General features: G+C 42.5%; 1 protein-coding gene across 1 annotated transcript in view; it reads right to left on the reverse strand.

Moving 5' to 3' along the window:
• Nucleotides 1-12,269: 12,269 nt before the first annotated feature.
• The window catches only part of UBE2K (ubiquitin-conjugating enzyme E2K), a gene marked incomplete at its 5' end in the record, with an annotated part of 21,011 nt that continues 11,547 nt past the window's right edge, over nucleotides 12,270-21,733 (reverse strand). The window contains 3 exons of the mRNA XM_008945498.1: nucleotides 12,270-12,540; nucleotides 12,883-13,011; nucleotides 16,527-16,626. Coding sequence (XP_008943746.1) covers nucleotides 12,466-12,540; nucleotides 12,883-13,011; nucleotides 16,527-16,626 — 304 coding nt within the window. The remainder of the gene's footprint in view (nucleotides 12,541-12,882; nucleotides 13,012-16,526; nucleotides 16,627-21,733) is intronic.

Genomic DNA, 21,733 nt, shown 5'->3' on the forward strand with positions numbered 1-21,733 from the left:
GATGCCTGGACTGCACGGCTTCCGTAGCGGTCGGACAGGAAGGCGCTTCTCAGAACATACTTTGTAACGTCAGAAATTAAGCCTCTACCACTCAACAAAACTAAATCTGAATTGTTGTTTTAAATAATAATGTTTTCCAGAGCAATCTTAAACAGGAACAATAACGTGCGATGCCAATCTTTTCTGCACGTGCTGACAAGCCTTTAAATTTTAGAATGGATAAATAACAAATTCTTACCTAAAATGTACTGTCAGCCATTAGGTATTTAGCGCACTTTGTTGGACGGAGTTCAACATGAGCTTGGCTCTGGAGTTTCAAGTTAACTGATGGGGCTCTCGCAGCTGAACCGTCTCTTCTAAAGATCTGAAAAGATTTGGGATCACCAGAAATTTCCAATACACAAGAAATTCACTACTTTAAGAAACAATCCTTGTGGGTCTTGGTTCACTTGCATGTGTGCTCCATTACAACATTTATCAGCAGTAATAGTTTTGTTTGTGAACGGAAATTAAGTCCCAAATCAGTGCTCAAGGAAATGGCCCAAACTAAAGAAGCTAGACTTAAGAAGTCCACGTTCCAGCCAGGCTGCAGGTGTGTGTAGCTGATAACCAAGGATTAGTCACAGGGTAGCTGGTCTCAGCCCAAGGAATTGTATCTCAGTGCAGGAACAGGTTTAGGTGGGAATAATGAGGTGTTGAACAACAATTATCAAAGTCCTTCTATACAGCAGCATTTGATATGTCCCTTGAAGCCTGTCCCTCCTTAAATATCTGATAGGGAGGGAACCATCCTGTGGATGATTACCCCAGGTATGCAAATGGTCAGAAGGAAGCTCGAATAGTAAGATAAAATTCTCCTAAACCTCAAAGACCAACAGCAGCTTCTACTCCTGAGAGTTTTTAAGCCAAACGCTCCCTGGATCCATTTGCCTTGGTTCCTAGAAGGCAGCAAACGAGACAGGACTTCCTCAGGAGCAGAACTTGGAAGTCCTGGTACAGAAGCAGAGGTGGCGGCTGACAACCTTCCCTGCTGTACAGCCTGGGCCAGGAGAGTGGATCCAAAATATCTTACTCTGTAGTTTTACCACATGAGAGACCAAAGGGGGTAATCGACTCAGTTTCTCCTTTCAATCTCACGCTCTGTAATCTTCTGTTTCTAACTGGAGGTGGCCAGTCCCAAGGCTCTCGTCAGAGATTCCTTAGCACCGAGTCAATGTGGCGGCCCAGAGGGTGACTACTTTCACAGATGTGACTCACCAGAATACTTTGAATTCTGAGTAGGAACATCTCTCACTTGTGGCAAGTTCCCAGCCTTATTTTCTGCAGTCTGAAAGGAAATGAGCAAGTTTTTGGCATTTGCAGCTGCTTGATGAGTAGGACCAGAGCAAAACGTTGGTTCAGACTTGGTTTCAGTTGAGATAAACTCCACTTCACTCTGTCTACAAAAGCTGAAGGAGCAGCTATGCTTGCTCCAGTAACTGGTAGGAGCAGCGTTGCACTCGAGCTCAGTTCAAGTGATGTGATGAAGCTCAGATGTGAGCGTGTTCCTCGGAGCCTTGGTGTCACTCACAGGTGCTTGACACAAACTGTTCATGAAGAGTGACTGGAATTACTGCCTGCAACATGATACCATTGCCTGGGAGGAAGTCCTCCTGCTAACCTGATGGAAAGACTTTTCTGACTCCCAACGGAGCAGGTTTCTGCCTAGTGGAGGTCATGACAGACTTTTCATGGAACTGTTTGACTGTGCAATAGCTGGGTGTTACAAGCCAACAGGAGGAAGCGTTCAGACTCATGGTGACCCCTTTAGCTTTGTCAAGAAATGATTCTACGAAGCCTTTCAACTTGGAATGTGGTGGATTCATCAGTAGCTCTGCAGCTAGATCCGTGGTCAGCAGAGCCAAGACATCCATGGGCAGTACAGATGGACAGTGCAGCTGCGTCCTGTGCGACCTGCTGAGGAGGGCCAGCCATCAGAAGACCTGCCCGCTGTTCGGTGGGAGCACAGAGGTTACTGGAGCTGATTTGTAACTTACTGAAGTCACACTGGCCACAGCGTAGCCCCAGCAGCACGTCAGCTTTGGCAAGAAGTGTGACTAAGTCACTTTGCGTACACCGGGCGTCCTCCTCCCACGACAAGTCTGTCATTTCAACAGCCACAGGAGCTCAGATGTGTGTTCGTAACGCTGCGAGGCGGGCGCGCTCCAGAACAAGAAATACACGTTCTGCTCCCTCAGTTCAGGCGTTTCAGTCCCTCCTTGCCCTGGAAGTGGAGATCGATGTCTGTTGACCCTGAGGCACCAAAGCGTCTGAAGCAAGATACGGCGGGTGATTGAGGCCGAGCTGCTTTGGTGTTGGGTGCAGTTGCTGTAAAGCAGGTGGGTGGTCACTCTGTTTTAGAACCTTCATAGGTGATAATCTGATAGGTGATAATCTGATTTCTTACCTTGGCATGGCACAGTTGCAACAGCCAGCATCTGGCTGGGCAGCAGGTGGTGGTCTGACACTGTACCCTGAGGAAAGCTGGGATACTCAGAATATTTTGCCCTGTGGTGCAAGTGAAAACTCAAAATAACACCATTTTCCTTGCTATCTATTCAGGTGGTTCTGTATCATCCACATCAGTGCTGCTCCCAAAGCAGAAATGAGGTGGGCTTACACTAGTGGCAGAGGGGTGAGCCATGGGTCTTCTCAGGAGGTTTACGTGCACGTGCAGAGTGCCCTCCGTGGACGCTGCACGGCTCCCTGCTGCCCCCAGATAAGCTCTTCTCCACTTCCTGTGAAATTAGGAGAGGTTGTCACTACCCAAGTAATTCATGCCCTCTCCTCTGGGCTGCTTCCACACTGGAGTGTCCCCAGGAAAGGATCGTACATGGATAAATTATTCTGGATGGTGGTAGCAGCAATCACTGTTCATCCTTCCTCATGCTGTTACACGGGGACAGGATTCAGGCTGGGAGATGTACAGGGAAGCCACTCTGCAGACCCTGGGAGTGGATGTGACTGCAATAGCTCCATACCTTTCCCTAGCACCCTTTCTTGTCCTCTTTGCTCAACCTTCCAGCTGTTCTTGAGGGCCCTCATGGCTGTATCCATACACACCTATACACCATGTCTTCTGCATTACCTTCTCTCTTTCCTCTACATGAGCTTGGCTTCTAGCATGAATGGATTCTGGGAGAAAGAGGACTCCGTACCATGATTCATTTCTGATGCTTCTTGGAGGATGCATTCACAATTTATCAGGTTCTGCTTTAGTAACAAGATTTTACACTATGCTTTTCCCCCCAAGGCCTCTCCACGAGTAGGTGTCCTCCCTAATTCAGCAGAAGTTGGGGAGTTTTTCTCACAGTACCTCTACCATGCAGATCCTGGCTCTGATAATGCATCTGCTAATGTAATGTCACCCGGCCTATGAGCCGGGTCATGCCTCAGAGTCTGTCAAGGAGCTTTTCCTTCTCGTTTTCTCTTCCTGCCAGTCCTGTTTGGGTTTTTTTTTGGTTTTGTTTTTTTTTCTGCCATGATGGTGGTTCATAACACCAAGTTCAACATGTCAATGGCGCTTGGATTCAGTAAGGATAATGTGTCGGAATAATGCAAGGGCTTTGGTTTATAATCTCCTGGAACCTTCAAGCAGTGACCCTGCCAGTGCACTGATGTAGCAGATGTCATCGAAATCCTTTTAAGTAGGATAATGGAGGGAGCTTTGACCTACTTAAAAAAATAATTAAAACAATATATATATTTTATTACAGTTCAGGCCGGCAGCAACTTCCTTAGTGTCCAAGCAGTTGCAGACGTGGCAGAAGCTTTTGGAGCAGCAGAGCTGAGATGGGAGGCCTCTGCTGTGGCAGTGCTGCTGTGATGTACAGTGCACAGATGCCAGGCTCAGCCCACATGCAGCTGCGCTTTGGTGGCCACCTGCTCCCCCTCCAGGCTGCTGGGGTCTTGGGGGCTTGCCTGGCATGGGGCTGGATGGGACCTGGGGCCCCCTTCAGCACCTTGCACACAGGAAGAGCCCCGAGCTGCCTTCACGAGTGGCTGGGGGCACAGAAGCACCTACGCCTGCCAGGCACCTCAGCATGTTTTTAAGGGCCTGAAGAGGCAAGTGCTTATTCCCTAAGCCACAGATCCTCTTAGCATCTGCTCAGCATTGTGGGCACCTTAATTGACAGGCACCTGGTTGAGACCCCAGTCCTGAAGCTCCACCTGGTGCAGGGGACAGCAGCCTGACCTGGCCCACAGCAGAAATGCGAAGGGTTGTCCCTTCCAGGTGAGCAGAGGGCTGCAAGGGCCCCCAGGAAAATTTTCCTGTTTCTGGGTCAAACTTTCTGCTGACCAATTCATACCAACCTGAGATCATGTCCCTTGTACAGGACATGGCCACAGAGAAATGCCTTTGTCTGTGTCCACCCACTTGCCTCAGCGACGAGAAGAGGGCTTTGTTATTTCACAGCTACAGGCTGTGGCCCTTTCATGGTCTGTTCCTTTGCTTCTGTTGCAGAGCTACTGACAGTCACAGCCCCCCCACACCCCTTCCCTGAGCACAGAGGAGCCTGGGTGGGCAGCAGGCTGCCCCCAGCCCACCCGCACCGAGCAGAGGCCAGGTCACCCCCGGGACCTGCTGGTGACAGCAGCCCAGGATGCTGCCTGCTGCCTTTGACACAAGGCCAGCTCAACTTGGTCCAGGTCCCCAACCCTCAGATCCTTTTCTGCCAAGCTGCCTTCCAGTTGCCCCAGCAGATACTGGTGTCTGGGGCTGTTCCGGCCCTGGAACAGGACTCTGACTCTGCACTTCCCCTTGCTGAACTCCTCTCAGGAGAGGCCAATTCACAGGTGAGGGGAACAGCACGTAAGAACAAAGAGTGAAAGTGTTGTTCTTTGTGTTAAGAACCTTTGGGGGTTTGTTTTTTGGGGGGTGTTTGTTTGTTTTTTCCCACCTCAGTATCATCTGACTCACTGAACTTTTGGTAACTACTTTGTTCATACCCATCTATCTACTTTTAACTATTTCTCTTCTGACAAGTATGGCCTAGAGAGTTTACTCCTGGCATTTTTGATGTGGTTCAGGCCATTGAAGGACTTGAGTGTGGAAGAAGCTATAATGAGAAATGTGCATGCCAAACAAATGAGGGAGAATGTCCCTCCCCCTTGCCCCATCCCAGTGTGTCTTTTGGTGTTCATACACGGGATTAATTTCCCACAGTTTCCTCTTTAAGAGTAAAAGCCATAAACATGAAGAGTTCTTCCACTTGAACTGCCAGCTTCAGATCCTTTAAACCACATTCTACACAGATAAGCCCACCCCACCTTATGACCAACACAGCTGCTTGCAGCAACACAGACACCTTGGCCACCACTTCCAGGACCACCTGGGGACAAACTCTGCATCTGGTGTCTATATTCAGGGAAATTTAAACCTGTTGCAATGACACAATTTCCAGAGCTTGCTCTTGGTAAAAAAAAAATGCTCATCTGCCAGGAGGCATCTCCCTGACAGCAAGGTGAATTGGGACCCACCAGTTCCATTTTGGAGCACAACTAGCTCATCTTGTTTTTGGGCTAGGGCCTGCAAGGTGTTCCTGCTTCAAGGAATCCACCCTCACACACAACTCTGCACCCAGGCCGGAGGTACATGTTTAAGATGACAGACAGCTTTGCCCTGAAACAGGCCAGGGCTGCTCCCGCAACCCAGTAACATGGCTGGGCTGTGAGGAACTACCTGAACCTCTCCAACAGATCAGCAGGAGCCTTGGCTACTCACCACCTATCCCATTCTTAAGCTGCCAGCTGTGAGAAGAGCCTTTCTGGGAAAGATGGACGAAGGAAGCGCCCCGGGCAGGAAAGCAAGGTGCTCGCTGTGCCCACCCACCCCAAGGGCAGCAGATCAGGAGCCCAAGCCCTGCACCACCCTTGCAAAGGCAGCTGTAGGGGAAGGACTTGGTTTGCTGAAGGGTTGGGTGGCTCAGGTAACATCAGCACAAAACTTCTCTCCCACTTCCCCCCCAGCAACACCAGACTTATTTCTTCCTCACCATCCCAACAGATTACCCTTGATTTTACAAGAGGCTGTCACAAACCCACCTAAAGACTTCATGTATTTCAACACAAAGCAGCCACTAAGTGAAGCAATGAAATTTATTTGACATTATACTAGACATGGGTGCTCTAGCCCCAGACTTGACCTTAAAACAATTTAAACTCCTGGATTTATTGGCAGTAGCAGAGTTACCTGCCTGAGAGCTGAATGTGTCAGTATTACAGCTGTCGAAACAGAAATTGAAGTACAGGAGGAATCGAGCAAGTAAGCACTATTAGTCCATTTCAACTGTGAACCTCCCTCTAGTTTTGGGGTGCTGGAAGAAATGACAATGCTGCTGGACAACTTTGCAAGTATTTCACTGTAGAAAGCGCTGTTACTCATGTCACAGTAGCGTCTAGCTACAAGAACAAAGGAATATGGAGGTTTGTTTTGATTTTTCCTCCAAGTTAATGGACAAGCTAAGCAGCCTCCACCCACAGCAGAGGGGGTGGGGAGCACTCCCTCCCCACTCTTCATGGAGGAGGTACCACAATACAACATAGACTCCTGCTGATAGTAAATTTCAACAAACAAACAAAGGTCTGCTGTTTTAACACTGTAAAACACATCTGGCAGAGCCTGCCTGGAAACCTGCAAAACTCACCTAGGGACAAACAAAAAAACCCCAAAGATTCGACCTAGATCTGAAACAATTACAAGCAGCTTCCCAACAAACCCACTGCTTCTAGCTGCAGCTCAGCAACCACCCTCTTTCAAACTGCTTTACTCCATTTCACAAGTGTTGACAAAGCAAATGCCAAAAAAATGAATGGTGTGCATTGGTGGCAAACAAATCCAGAGTTGTCATCTCTTACTGGACACTTCTACAGCTGACAAACAGGGCAGTGTTATTACCCAACGGGCTGTCACCTCCCCAGGGTAAGAACCAACCCTAGTTTATATGAAGTACATAGTTTAAAAAGCACAAAGATGAGACAAAAATTAGTGGCATGGGAAAATCCTGAGAACATTTTCCTTTGTGAGTTACCAACTTCAGTTCTTCAGACACAGCCTTTGAAAGGAGACACGAGGCACTGTGTATGCAGAGGTATTTCTCAGGCTCTCACACCAGGCAGTCCTAAAGGAAATAACACATGCTTACATTATGCAGCTTGTATCTTAAAAAAGTGGAAGAAGAAAATTGTGTAACATCCACCATGAAAAATGACCATCCCTTTCTCTCGTTAACTGACACGGAGGCAGTGCACCCTGTAATCTCAGAACAATTTGAATTACCAGAAATAAAATGAGAACTTTTTTCAGGGAAACATGCATTTATTGTTAAGCATTCCCAGTGAAAGTCAACATCTTTTAAAATGTGTGTTTATTTAAAAAATCATTTGTGTACAAAAGTGTTTGTGTAGTTTTTATTTTCAAGACAAAAAACACTGACGCTGCATTCCAGCCCACCCGCTCCTCCTGTACAGGAAGTCTGATGCTCAGGAATCAACCTCCTGCAATAATTTTTATTGGTCTTTTTAATTTATTTTTTCATTAGAAAAGTCAGAATTTAGGATGGAAGAGGTAAGTGAAAAGCAGGGTTCTTCAACAGTTGACGTCAGCATTGGCGTGACGGCAGCCTCCCGCAGACAGCGCAGCAGAGCACCAGCCGTTGCCGCCGAGGGCGAAAGGGACGGTACAGCACTTCACAGCACAGCCCCTCCTCTGCCCCCCACGCCTCCCCGACAGCCTCAGCCAGCGGCTCAGCACCGCAAGCGGCCGGCGAGCCCTTCTGATGCCTACAGAGCAGGTAACAGCAGAGAAGGAACATCACATCACAGTACAGTGCCATGATTTGCAAGAGTTTGTCCGGGGAGACCAAATCCCAAGTTGAGCACTGCAGCTGGAACAACCAGGCAACAAGCAAAACACGTTAACGACGGCCGCTCTTGCGAGTTTAACGATGAATCAGCTGATGAGACTCACGCCGTGAATGGGAAGAGCAAGCTACGCCATTTACTGATGGGTTTGGAACAGACCAGAAAATTATCAGGAAAGAAGCAATTGCCCCTTTGCCTAGCCATAGGAGAAAGCCGTGCTTGGAGAACCAAGATGGTAACAGTGAAAACATCTACACGGTCTTCCCAGAAAAAAGTGTTAGGCACCCAACGAGCTTCTTTAATTTCATGCTTTAGTTCTGCGACACAACAGAAACTGTGTATCATGAAATGTGCCTTTGCTATCTGTCTATTGTTGAGCCAAGCACTCATCAAAAGCAGACAAATCCAAGCACCTGATCACAAATCAGTGGCCGCGCTCATCGGGATGCTTCTCATCAACTCTACCAACACAAACACAGCAGGAAAGAACATGCCGCCTCTCCTTGTTGTGTCTGCTCATCAGCAGACATGAAGTACAACTAACTTTCACTGCTAAATTACGTAACATTTCCCCTTTGGGTGAGCCTCCAAGTCTAAACAAGCTTTTGTTGGTATTTAGGCAGAAAGCGAGGCACACACAGAGTGAGGTTTCCCTTTGCACTGAAAAATGGAACACTTCCCCTTCGCAGTAGATGACCAAGGCAGTAAACAAGAACTCCTGCTCAAAACTGTGTTTTATCCTTCCCCCTCCCCTGTGCCCTTCCCCAGTGAAACCAGCAATCCATATGCTCTGAAGTGCCTACTCTGATTCACAGCTGTTAAGCTTAAATTTGCATAGTTTCAATGTTTCTGTTACCCACACCATGTAATGCAGATTTGGCCTTACAAGGTAAGCTGCTTTCTGGCCATTTAATTCCTCCTTTCAGACAACAAAAAAAGATCCTATATTCCCTAATACTAATTTACTTGGAAAACAAATACAAAGATATTTAAAAAAAAAAAAGCCCACAAAACAAAACCATAAACACAAAGACATTTCTACATCATTAGTCCACAATTGCTCGGATAAATACTACCAAGCCAGTTATAGTCAAGGCCCCATGTACTCTGTGACAAGCTTTTAAAACCGCAACAACAAATATTTAAAAAATAGAGTTTGGAATATGCAGAACGAATAGCACTAAGTGCTGCATCTTTCCAGAAAGATATGTTCCGAGGTTTTTGTCTCCGAAACGTACTGGTTTGCCCTGCTGAGAACACAGATTGTCCGCAGGAGCGCCAGGAGGAAGCTGTGACTTTGGGGAGCAGGGGTGGGAAGATACAGTCAGGGCTTTTGGCACTCGGGGGGGGAAAACAGAGGCTTTAGGCAACAGGAAAGGGCTTTTCTCTGCCTTTGAAAAAAGCTGTACTTCACTCTTTAAGGAACGGGACGAGGTAGGAGATTCTTGTCCCACCAACAAAAACAAGGGATTAACCACTTTGCTGGATGCACGTTAAAATATTCAGTAGTGCAATCTGACTGACGCTCCAGCAGTCAGTACTCATCATTACCCATACTTTGTTTAGAAAAACAGGGCCATTCAGACTTCAAAATCAGTGTCCCAAGCTGTCATCTTAAACGATAGGGGAAGGCAGGGCAGGATTTCTTTGTACGTAGAAAGCAGCTGTACTCACGTCTTAAATTCTTGCTGTAAGCAAGCGGCGACTGTGCAGCCGGGTCGGCCGCTGGAGGGGACTGCATGGCAACGCCACGTGTGTGGCTGCACAGGGCCCTGACTGTAGCCATGTTCAGTCCTACAGAACTACCATTTTGGATCTACAAACTCACAATGAGAAACTGAACACAAAAAACAAAATTCCTAGGGCTCAGCCCCAGCTGCAGTTAAACTAACCTTGTACAACATTATCCCTATGTTCAACTCTGATAATTACCAAGAATACAAAAACATTCCTTATAAAGGACTCACATGTCAAAATTCAGAGGGACTTCAGACCACAGATGTCTCCTTAATGCTGGGTCACGTTTCTTTCCCAGCTCACTTCTTGAGAAGCTTCCCTCCTGCCAGCACCTGAGCTGGCATCAAGACACTTTTGCTACCAAGCACACGGATGGAGGGCAAAACCCAGTATTCAACATCTATACATAAGGGGAAAGGGGAAGACGAGTGTTTTGCAGTAGAGAAGAAAATGAGGTAACTTCATGAGAGAAATAAAACCTAACAGGGCATTGTTTCAGAGGTGACCACTCTCACTGAAGAACCATTTCCTCTTTTCTCCCCCTCCCGCTTTCCCTATCCCTTTACATACTGCTGGAAAAACCTGCTGTTCTCAGGAGACTGATCTTATCAAAAGATGCATTCAGAAGCCCAGAACTGAGAAGTTATGTCCACGACAATGATTTCCAACTTCGCTCTTTCGATAAATAGCAGCGAAGAACAAGGGAAAGTAGTCAGCAATTCATAATTACCACCAGGGTAAAACAAAAAAAGTGTTGATGTAATCAAGAAGTTCTTAGCCTGTATAACAGAAAAGACAGCAACTTGAGATAAACACAAGTGGCATTTTGTCATAGTTTCCTACGTCCCTGGTTTTCATCTAGCAAACCAGCTGAACAGCAGCAGCTTCTTGTTAAAAAAATAAATAAATATAAGGAAAGACAAAACAACTCATTTCCTTTGGCATCATTGCAAATGACTACACTAACTCAAAAAAGAGAACTGATCACTGACAACATCTTAAAGCAGTACGTATGCAGACTAAGCAAATGCATGTAGTATTGCACTGATCTGAGTACATGCTGCCCGGGCAGGGCAGGGCGGGCGGCGTGGCGCGGGGAACGTCCCTGGGCAAGCCGGGTCTCCGCAGCTCTCTGCTCCCATCCCCTACCACTGCGCTCCAGGGATTCGGCAGATACAACAACCTGCCTCGTTTCCTCTAGTCTGGTTTATGAGCACGCTGCCTACGAAGCGTGGAACTATTTCAACTTGTACTTCATAGCTCCAGAGAACCCCCAGACAGATGTGCATTGCCCCACCCCGTTAACTGAGAGTTTAAGAGAAAAAAAAAAACAAACACCACAGTCATGGAAAAGACGACTTACACAGTACTCTGTTATCCACAACCCCAACTCTCTAGTCTCGGGATTTCTCTGAATTTCCTTGTCAGATATATTCTCAAAAGTTAGCATCATATTCACAAAGACATTACAGCTTTCTTTAAATAAATGTACTAGTGTTTGAAGTTGCAAAACTAATAATTTTCAAGCTTTTGCACTCAGGATGAAATGTCATTTTAATACGAATTAGAAGACTGACTGTATGTACAAGCCAAGATAAGATTTCAGTTCTCGTTCATCAGAAACATCAATCCAAAGGAAAGCTAAATTGAGAACACACTTCTACCTCTATGTGCATTTGAAGCATGTACAGTAGAAACACCAACAGCCTCCATGTGTCAACTAGAGAAAAATGCAAGCAAAGATGAATTTTAAAGTACCTGGTAAGCAATCCTTAAATTGAAGCCCAAAATAAAGCTAGAAAACCTCTGCAAAAGAAGAGCTGATTGCATCACATCAAGTACTCCAAGAAGTTTTTGTTAATTCTCAGTACGCTAGAGAATTGGCTTTTTCCTCCTTCAAACCCAGTGAAATCATATTATCCACAACGTACTGAAGAACATTTTACATCTATTTAAGACAAAAAAAAAAAAAAAAAAAAAGAAAACCGGGTCCATCTTTTTTGTGCTATATCGAGGCATACTCCTTACAAGATTGTGTAAAAAACATAATGGATGAAAATAATTACTGATAATTCAAAAAATATTTTGTAAAGGGGAGCCTAGACTACTGGAAATGGCACACATAAAACCCACAGATGAGGAAACACAGTTTAGTGAGGATTTTCAGCTGTATGATGTAAAGGAGAGGAGACTCAGGTTTCCCAGTTAACAAGCTAGAAAGAAACTGGTTCTGAATAGGTCACCATTTGGAACTTTGGGTACAGTCTTGAAAGTCTTTCAGGAAAAAAGTTACAAGAACACTCAAGTGTTTCAATGGTGCTCTCTTCAGCGACCCTACCTAATATGTCTATTAAGTACAAGCATGCAAATATAGGTCAATCCACAGGCACATAGGATCCATGTTAAAAACAGTAAGATAGCTGTGATGAGTGGCACCAACGATTTCGATGACTGACACTCAAAAATGTTGCTTTCTGAATTACTAAATCAAAAACCTGAAGCAAGTTCCTGCTAGTCTTCGTCACACTGCTAAACACTAAAATAGGCATGTTTTTCCCCCATTATTTTAGCTGACCTCAAAGGATTTTTACAATATTTAGTAAGAAAAAAAAAATTAAAGTATTTCCCCTTTTTAAATTTACACAGACGTTTAATTAGCTTTATTTACAGAGCGTTTTTTTCAGTCTCCAATAGTGCCTAGATAGCATTATCAGGCAAGAGTGCCAGTTTTAAAAGAGAATCTATATAGAATCCTAAAAATAACAGATGGTGACGCTCCTCCAGAAGGGGCAAGCTGGACTAATGAAGCAGCTCTCTCTACATGGCTCAGTTACTCAGGAGTAATTCTGTTGCAGTCTCTACATCCCATGATTTTGAAGACAAGGCCACTATTACTGCATTCTGCAATGAGAAAACAAAAGCAATAGTTTCAGTGTATGAACCTGCAGCTCTGAGAACTGGAATGAAAAGTTCAGAGATTAATCAGAACATGGTAGTTTACCATTTGTTAAATCCTAACTAATAATTTATAGAAAAATAGTTTCAAAACAGGCAAGGGTAGCTTACAAGATTTACCAATAATGTAGTATTTTAAAACTGATTCTTAAAAATAATAAGCAGAACAGAATGATTAGACCTACAGATGGTCATGGAAATAGCAAGTCTAATTTAGTATACCAACAACTCCCTGCATTCACACATGCCCTACCCCTACTGAAAAATATTTAAGTTATATGTACTTACCCTATCAAAGCCCATAGCACAAAGGTTTTCTATTTTTTTGGTGTATTCTGGACTAGAAACTGGTGCTCCAGCATACACATGTGCCCAAAGTCGAGCTGTCTGTTTAAACATTTCTGGATTTTGTTTGTACTACACAAAAGAGAAAGGAGGGGAGAAGAGGAGAGTTAAATCAACTTAGCAATCCAACCACAAAGCGAGATGATACGGCAGATTCCAACCCATCTTTCTTTCTAAAACGTCTTCAACTGTTTCACACTGATCATACTGCTATTTTTTAAATGAAATTTGGAGGTAAGGATTACACATACAGTAAACTTCTGCAAGTATTTGATTTAATGCACTGACCTCAGGTTAAGTTACACACTACCAGTATTTTACGTGTAAAATCAGGTACTGCTCAATTCCACTGATCAGAAGTAAAGCAGCTACTGAAAATTTATATTCACTGTGGCAGAGCATGGATTATCCCTATGTTTATTATCCCTGAATGCACATATCACATACTCTAACGCACTTCTCTAATTACTTAAAAATATGCCTAGTTTTATACATTGCAAGGAGGTCTGCAGTTTTTCAGTCAGGGCTGACATTTCACTACCAGGCTTCCTCCTGAGAGTAAGGATATTGAGAGTGTACGTGCCAAAAGAAAGGCTGAAAAAAAAAAAAAAAGGGTGAGCATGTGCAAAAAGCTAGGAAACTGCAACACTTTTCATGCAAGCTTTTATTTACTGGGGGGGAGGGGGGAAATCAAGTAGGGTATGTAAATATTATTTCACACTTATCTCGTCACTAGCAAGTTTCCTAATGAACAGAGCGGACCTTACCACAGGGTTTTCAGCCTGCATCAAGAACTCAAAAGCCAGGAAAGTGGGTCATCTGTCATAAACTATACTGAGAAAAGCAGGATGAGCTTCCTTTTTTAGCAACTTTTGTATGTAATACCAAGTTTAAGGGGTTTGTATTAAAAAAAAAGACCCCATTCATCATTATATTTAAAAAAAGCATGTATTCCTATCTATAGTTATATAATAAATTTTAGCACTAAATAGTAAGACAAAGTATTGAGAAATACATTACTCAAATATTTAGACGTATTTTAAGGACAGAAACATGACTGATTATCACTCTAAACATTTTATTCATAGATAAAAACAATCACTAAATCCCTAAAGCACTGTCAAAGTGAATACAATACTTTTTACTGCTGTACATTTAATTCTACCCCTCATACAACACACCCCAACCACACTGCATTGTGCACTCTGTACACTTCCCACTGATTACGCTCCACATCAAATCATTTTTATATTACTGTCTGATTATTAATGGCATTTCAACAAACATGGAAGAAAATCTACTCGTGAAAGTAACTCAATGTTATAAATACAGTAGTCTGTAATAAATGTCTTTGCCTGTAATAACTAGAAAAGAAGATTAGGCTAAGCATCAATAGCATCCTGAAGTACTATATTCTTCCACTCTTAAGAGATCTTCCCCCAATTTTTGTTTTTCCTTAAATATTTTTGAGAACACTGCCAAGTCTAGAAAGGAACTAGATGAAGTGCAAAGGATTAGTCACCACTGCATTTTATTCAGAACTAGCTTTCAGTATTCTATAAATCAAATTTCTTTACTTAGGTATCTGTAAATAATCTGGCTTCTCACTGAGTCAAAAAAAGCCTGAAGGCACCTTTTACTAATGCCTGTGTCAGGAATTTGAGGCAATTAATGTTGCTGTACTTGGGGGGGGTGGGGAGGGGGGAAAAAAAAAAAAAAAAAAAAAAAAAGGGACACACATGAAAAAAAAAGGGCAACTAGTTGAAGTAGTTTTGACACCAGACAGCTGATGTCTGAAAAGACTGCCATTATTCTAACAGGAGTTCTCCCTGTGCTCTCCCTGGAATGCAGTTCAATAGCTTATAGGACACTGGCATTTACCTGGACAGCTCAGAAGTCTAATACAGTTTAGTAGATTAACATCATAAGAAAAATGAGTGTGGAGGAGAACTAATTCATGGTGAGTTTTTTTGTTTTTTTTTTTAAATCCCAAACCTGTTAATAAAATGAAACACACAAAGGGACTGGGTGTTTACCACCGCATCTCTCAAAGATACTGTAATCACTTTCTCCTTCAAGACACATGCTTGCAACTCAAGGCAAAACCCCAGTATAGTTTTCATGCAGGTATCTGCAGGGAACAGGAGAAACTGAATCCTCCCCACATCAGCTATGCCACAGTCCCACTGGACACACCCCCACAAGCACCTGAGGAGCAGCCTAGAAAATTGCTCTTCAGAATCTATGAAGTTTCATGAAGCTTTTTGCCTAAGAAAAAAAATCCTTCCAGTTGAAGTGCTTCTAGGAGACTCTTACGATTCCCACACAAAATTTTACCATCAGGGCCAGAATGGGAAGTGTTATTCTTGTTCTTTGTGAAAAAGGAAAAAAGAATTTTGTTTAATAGAGTGTGACAGCAAGGGCATGCATCTGGCAAGACCTGGTGCAGGGACACACCTGGTGGCCTTGCTGGCCTTTGCAACAACTCTCCCTGCATAGAGCAGTTCAGCCTGACAGAACTGTTCAGGGACACTTGTTCAGTACTCTCAGTACTGCAGAATCCCACTGCAAGCCTTCTGTACTGACTACTGAGAACAGCAGCAGCAAACAGCTCTCCCCTACCCAGTGCTGCAATGGGCTACTTCTAGTCTCCATGTTTCCCTCCAAATCCTGACAGGCTTGATAAACTGCTAACTTATCACCCTACACAGCTTTTTAGAGGAAAGAAGCACACACTTTTTCACCCTCTCCTGGAGGTCCTGACTTAGGGGAGAATAGATGAGACTGATGTTGTAAGGACCTTCTACTTGCTTTGTTCCTGAAATATACCCTTCCCACCAGCCAGCAGGGAAGCCAGGCCCCTCTCTCTCCCCACAGAGTAAAGAGGAAAACACCATACATATGCTTGAGACTTTGCTGAAAACTGTCAGACTATTAAGTTACGGAATGACTGTCCTTATGTCTTATCAATGCTTTAAATAAAACCACATCAGTCCTGGTATGGCATAAGAGCCAAGGGACACTTGAACTAGTGACTACAAGTACTTGCAAAGGTAAAATACATAAGATGCTTCATTCAGATAAATAGCTCCTCAGGATTAAATGCAAGAGTAATTAATCTAAAGTCACTATTCACAGAATTCTGACATTAAGCAAATACGATACTCAACAATATTCATATTATTCTGGAAGAGGAGCTACATACCTAGCCAAACCAAATAAACATCAAGTTAAACTAATTTTAAAACAATGCAACATTACTTTACTTATACTAGAAGCCTTAGATTTTAAAAGGCAACTTATACTGGAATTCATTTTACTATGCTGTTATCTCCTGACATTCCTGACAAGCTAAATAAGGAACAATGCTAGCAAAACAAACCTCCTGACACTGTGAAACACTCTGGTACTTACACTGGAATCCAAAGAGTAAAGAGCATAGAACACCATAGTATCTCACACTCACTGTAAGAAAACTTTCCAATACATTTTTTAAAATCCATATGTCCCCCAAGGTTTGAGACCTAATCTGAGTTTGCAAAAGGTTACAGCAGTGTTACAAATCAATGCTCAACGGAGAATCGTACCTGGTTTGCCACTACTGCATCTTGTGGATCATCTGGTTCTGCAGCTGCCAACAATGCTTGCAGCGATAACAACACTGTTCTTAGAGTCATTGCTGCTGCCCTAAAATTAAAAATTTGAACGTTACTTTACCAAATCCCATGCCTGTACTCACCTTTGCTGCTGGACTACCATTGTAGAAGATAAGATCTGTATATACAGTTCTTAGACTTGTAAGAGTATCATTTTAAAGTGTTGCAGCTTATAGGTATTAGAATATCATTCAATATATATATTTAAACAGTTTTAAATATGGACTTCCTTATTACTAATGCCTTCTTAAGTTTTTGGAAAATACAGTCCTTCATCTGCACATTTGACCACGTTCACTTAGCAGTTTAAACTTCATCTGGAAAAAAAAGCTAATTTGAAATTTGCATCATCTTTCCTTACTATCAGTAAGAGTACCTTAAGGACTGAACTGGTGGCCCATATGTGCTCCCTCTGCTGGCACTCTTCTTAGCATAGAGACAAGTCGTGACCCACATTTTAAACGCTTGTAACAGATAGGGAATTTTATATATTAGCTATCTTTTGCATTGCATCAGTTTTAATATGACATTTTCCAATAAAGTTTATCAATTTACACAGTGAATTACTACTACAATAATAAAAAGGTTTGGCTATTAGAGAACGTTCAATTGAAAACACTGTCTCAGCTTCCTCTCACTTCAACCTGACACCTGCCCAGAAGAAAACATTCCTTTGTTATGCTGGTGCTGTAAAGTCATTCTTTTGCCATTGGGAAAGAACCCTACTGAAAGCAGCACAGTTCTAGAGTCAGAACTTCTATGTTTTCATCATTTATCTCAATCTCAAAGTGTATTTAGAATAAGAGACTTCAATAGTTTAGTAAGGGAAAACCAAGCACGCTTATAGAAGTCAATAAACACTCAGAAAAGGAAAAATATGAAGTTTGTACACACTAACTCTGGAACAGTTTAACTATTCAGTTTAACTAGACTTGAATCATGACTGCTATCCATGATCTACCTTTTCAGCAGGCGCACACTGGAAATCAAATAGGGACCCCACAGAATCTGTGCAAGTTCAGTATTTCAGCTGATTTGAAGAGTTCTGTGGAAACTCTTAATCGTGGCGAAGGCACAGCGAGATGTTCGAGCCAATACACAAAGCTGCTTACTCCGCTTAAGGACTAGTAGAAAGGTAAATTTAGGGGAAAATGTGACACCATAGATTTGAGCGAAGTGGCACATGAAATGCCAGAGGCAATTTGAAGCATGGGCATCCAATTTCTTACAGAAAACTTTTCAATTGACAGAAGACAGATTCTTCTTTTCAGAAGACTGACAGTAAATGCAGTCTGTTAATAGTGTGTGGGGAAAATGATTTTGACCTGACGGTCCAGACACGAAGGAAATCGTTTGTAAGTCTATTTCCAGCCTCCGATTCCAGAAATTTCTGTATTTTCCACTACTGAGGCACTACATGGAGCTACTCCAGCAGAGTATACTGACGAACAGAGAATAGATCCTGGCAGAATGCTGGAGGTCCTTTTGTGACACCCAAGTACTCTATTCCTAGATGCTTGCATTTACAGCTTTCCAGCTGCATCACTCACCATTCAAATATGGCATTCTTCCCTAATTGCTTCTGATTCTAGAAGATTTTTCCTAGAAACTCGCTGGTTTTCTTTGGCTTGATAATCATCACCAAGCTTTCACAGCAAGGTGTTCCACATCAAAACACAAGTGAGAAACAGCCCAAGTGACAGAGATTTTAATTAGCATGTATTGTCTCAGCCCAACTGCAACATCAGCTTGAAGTCCCCTCAAGCTGAACTTTGCAGACTTTAATGTTCAAAAAGCTCTCATGCTTTTAGATCCAAAATCACAAAATGTTCACAACATATAATTCTCCTTTTCCAAACCTATTCCTTAGTAATGACACTTTCCAGAATTTCATATTCTCTTCCAGTTAAATTTAAGAAATCCAGATTCCAAGTTGAACACTACTTCCAAGCCAAAGGCGGTTTCTTTAAATTAGAAACAAAGCTGGTGATTAACTAGTAAGATTATATGTAATCAGATAAAGAACAGCTAGTTACTGAAACATATCCTCAGTTGTGTGATGAGAGCCTACCGAACATGGCAAACTCATGTACAAAGTATCTTGGTTTTCCACACCTCACTCACACACAAAAACCCCAGCGTGAAAGAATAGAGATATTTTTGCTTTACTTATTTATGCTGTTTTACTCTTCTAATCTCCTGTTCTTTGTGATCTCTATTGGTTTACACAGTCTTGAAATTTGTTTCATGTATACCTTGATGACATAATTCACAGCGGTAACTGCTAGTATTAAATAACTAATGCAATATGTTTACTGTTCCACCATTTGGGTGTCACAGAATGCAGTCTCTCAGGCCTTACTATGCCTGAACGGATTTAATTTTTATTTCTATGCAGGGAATTTCAGGAACTATCACATCCACCACACAGGCCATAAAAACTACAGTCTTTTTTCCTAGTTAAGTAATTTTATCACGTCCTTTAATGTAGTTTTAAAGACAGACTTGACACGAAATATCTATCACCTATAACTGATACTGTAGTTACTTTCACCAAATAAAAGCTGTTCTGCACTTTCCTTTACAGAAATTCTTCTACTTCAGAGACATCTGAGAATACTGCCATTATTCAAAGCAGGGAAGGAGGCACGGAAATGGTTGCGCTCACTCATGCCGCTTTTACGTTCAATTTGCTTCCATTTACGCTGTACCTTCTAGGAGTGGAAAATATACCACAGGGAGCAGGAGGCACTGCTAATGACCAAAGGTGCCACGGATGCCTAGAACACAAGTTCTGTACTAGCTCCAGCTGCCTCTAGCTTTCAAGATTGCCAGGCCCTTTCAGTCCCCATTCCTCTGTTATGGCTGCAGATTTCTATGAAGCATACTGGACTTGAACTTCTGTTCTGACAGGCCCATTTCAAAATGAGTAATATAAAGAAATACCTCACCCATTTGGATATACAGATGGCTATATGCTCAGAGAACTCAAACTCTACAATAACTTTATAGACTATACTAGTTTAGCTACCCAAGGCTTAAAAATGTAGTTTACTGCCTGTTTTCAAGTCTCTATTCTCAAAATGGCACAGTATGACAGAGCCTTCATTAGACACAAATGTTTAAAGGAATATCCTTATATCACAGACAAAAACGTTACAGATTCAGCTGCTGTTTGTATTTAAAAAGTGAAATTAAAGTTTGTAATTAATGGTAAAGAAAATCTGACATACTTCATTTAACTGTTGTATACTCATGTAATATTTTCTATTTTTAGGACACCAATTAGCTTTCCTGATCAAAGGAAGTCAAACAGTCTTGTTATGTTCTATGTAGCTTAGTCTTAGTATTTCAGACATAAATTAAGACTCCCAGAAGAAACTAGAAGGACAGCTAAAAAGAGATTCTCATTTCCCAAGTACCTTAAAAAAAAAAAATCTTCTTCCTTCCCATTACCTTGTTTCGGGAGAATAGAGATGACTGCCAAGAACTGCATTTAGAGACACTAGTAAAACAAGACATGCTTCTCGGCAGCAAGGAGCAAAAGCAATTCTCACCACCAGTTCTGGAGGAAAATCTATGCCGATAGCAGCACAAAACTAAAAAACCCAACACACGCACTCCCCACACAATGTCCCACAAGCTAAAGAATGTACTGAAAAAAAAAGTATTTTCCTTAAAACAAGCTTCCAGTGAAAAAATACACATCTGCATTTTCCAGTGCTCCTTGTGGATTTATTCTTACAGAACAGAATCCTGAAAAGAGTTCCAGCTCTTCTTAAATTTGAAGTTTATTTCTTGGTGTGGATTTATGTGCAACATCTCATGGTGTTAAAGCAGTTCCCTTTGATAACTCAAGCAAGCTGCATGCTTGGTTTTTAGTTTTTTTCCTCTCCTCCTTGCTAAAGGCAAGGTTTTGTATCATTCCTGACAGACTTCTGTCTAATCTATTCTTAACTGGAGCCTCACAAGTTTCTTGGAAAAATTTATTTCAGTGTTTCACCATGCTTGTTACTCTACATGCTAAAAGGGCTTTCCACTCTTTCACTGTGGCTTGTATTTGCTTAGATTGCCATTCTTTCTACTTTACTCTAGATTTTTCCTATGGTTCCCATCTTCCTTGGAATACAACTCTCAAAGTGGGTGCACAACTCCCAAGGAAGCCTGACCAATTATAAATAAAAAGCAGGCACCTTATATCATGAGTTTTGCAGGCCAGCAAAACATCACATTCAGCATCATATTCACTTTGCACATGACATTACATGGCCTTTGTCCCCTGACATCACTACCTCCTGTTTACTCCTAAACTTTACAATAACCCTGCACTACAACCCCCATTCCAAAAACGCTGCTTTGCCACTATGCAGGCTTGCAAGTTTGAGATCCACAAAATGGGAGGAAAGACCAGTAAGGTCTACCAGAGAGCTCCCTACAGGAAAGCACTGTCCATCTGAGAACTTGAAACTAAAAGCCTCCACTCTGGACACCCTAACCAAAAAACAGGCTTTCTACGGGAATTGCATCTGTTAAACAGCAAGGGAAAGCTGGAACGAATTGGAACGAAGAAAGCCGATACATTTTATTCACTTACACTTTTTTTTTTTTTTTTTTTTTTTTTTTTTAAGGTAATACCTTGGAGCACTTCCATTATAAAAAGAGCACCCCTAGTTTGGGCGAATATAGCGATAATACAAAAAAAGCAGGGCAAGCCAGCTGTGCCTGGCATGCCTGAGGTAAGACATCTCTTACCTTTCAGTAAGCTGAAAGAGTCCTAAGAGGATTATGAAACACTGACAGTTTTTCTACTTTGTTTTCAAAGGCTAAGTAATTTCCCATTTAGAAAGTTTTACTTATGTTCTGTACATTCCTCTCTGGAAAGAACCTCTCTGGTTACTACCAGGGGTGACCCAGCAGACCAACAAGAACAGCTGTAGCCAGCAGATTGCTGCTCCACTGTCAACCAAACACAGCTACTGGGAACAATTCTTTAATTTTTTTTTCAAATATATTTTTTAAATAATCTGCAATATTTTTGCCATTTGTGAAATAACTAAGCTTGTTAATGCAAGAGAAAAGCTCTGGGACTTGGGGAATGTGGAAGGTAGGAGAAGATGAATACGGCTGGTGGGGCGAAG

This window comes from Merops nubicus, unplaced genomic scaffold, assembly GCF_000691845.1.
Source record: "Merops nubicus isolate BGI_N331 unplaced genomic scaffold, ASM69184v1 scaffold2938, whole genome shotgun sequence".
Classification (NCBI taxonomy): domain Eukaryota; kingdom Metazoa; phylum Chordata; class Aves; order Coraciiformes; family Meropidae; genus Merops; species Merops nubicus.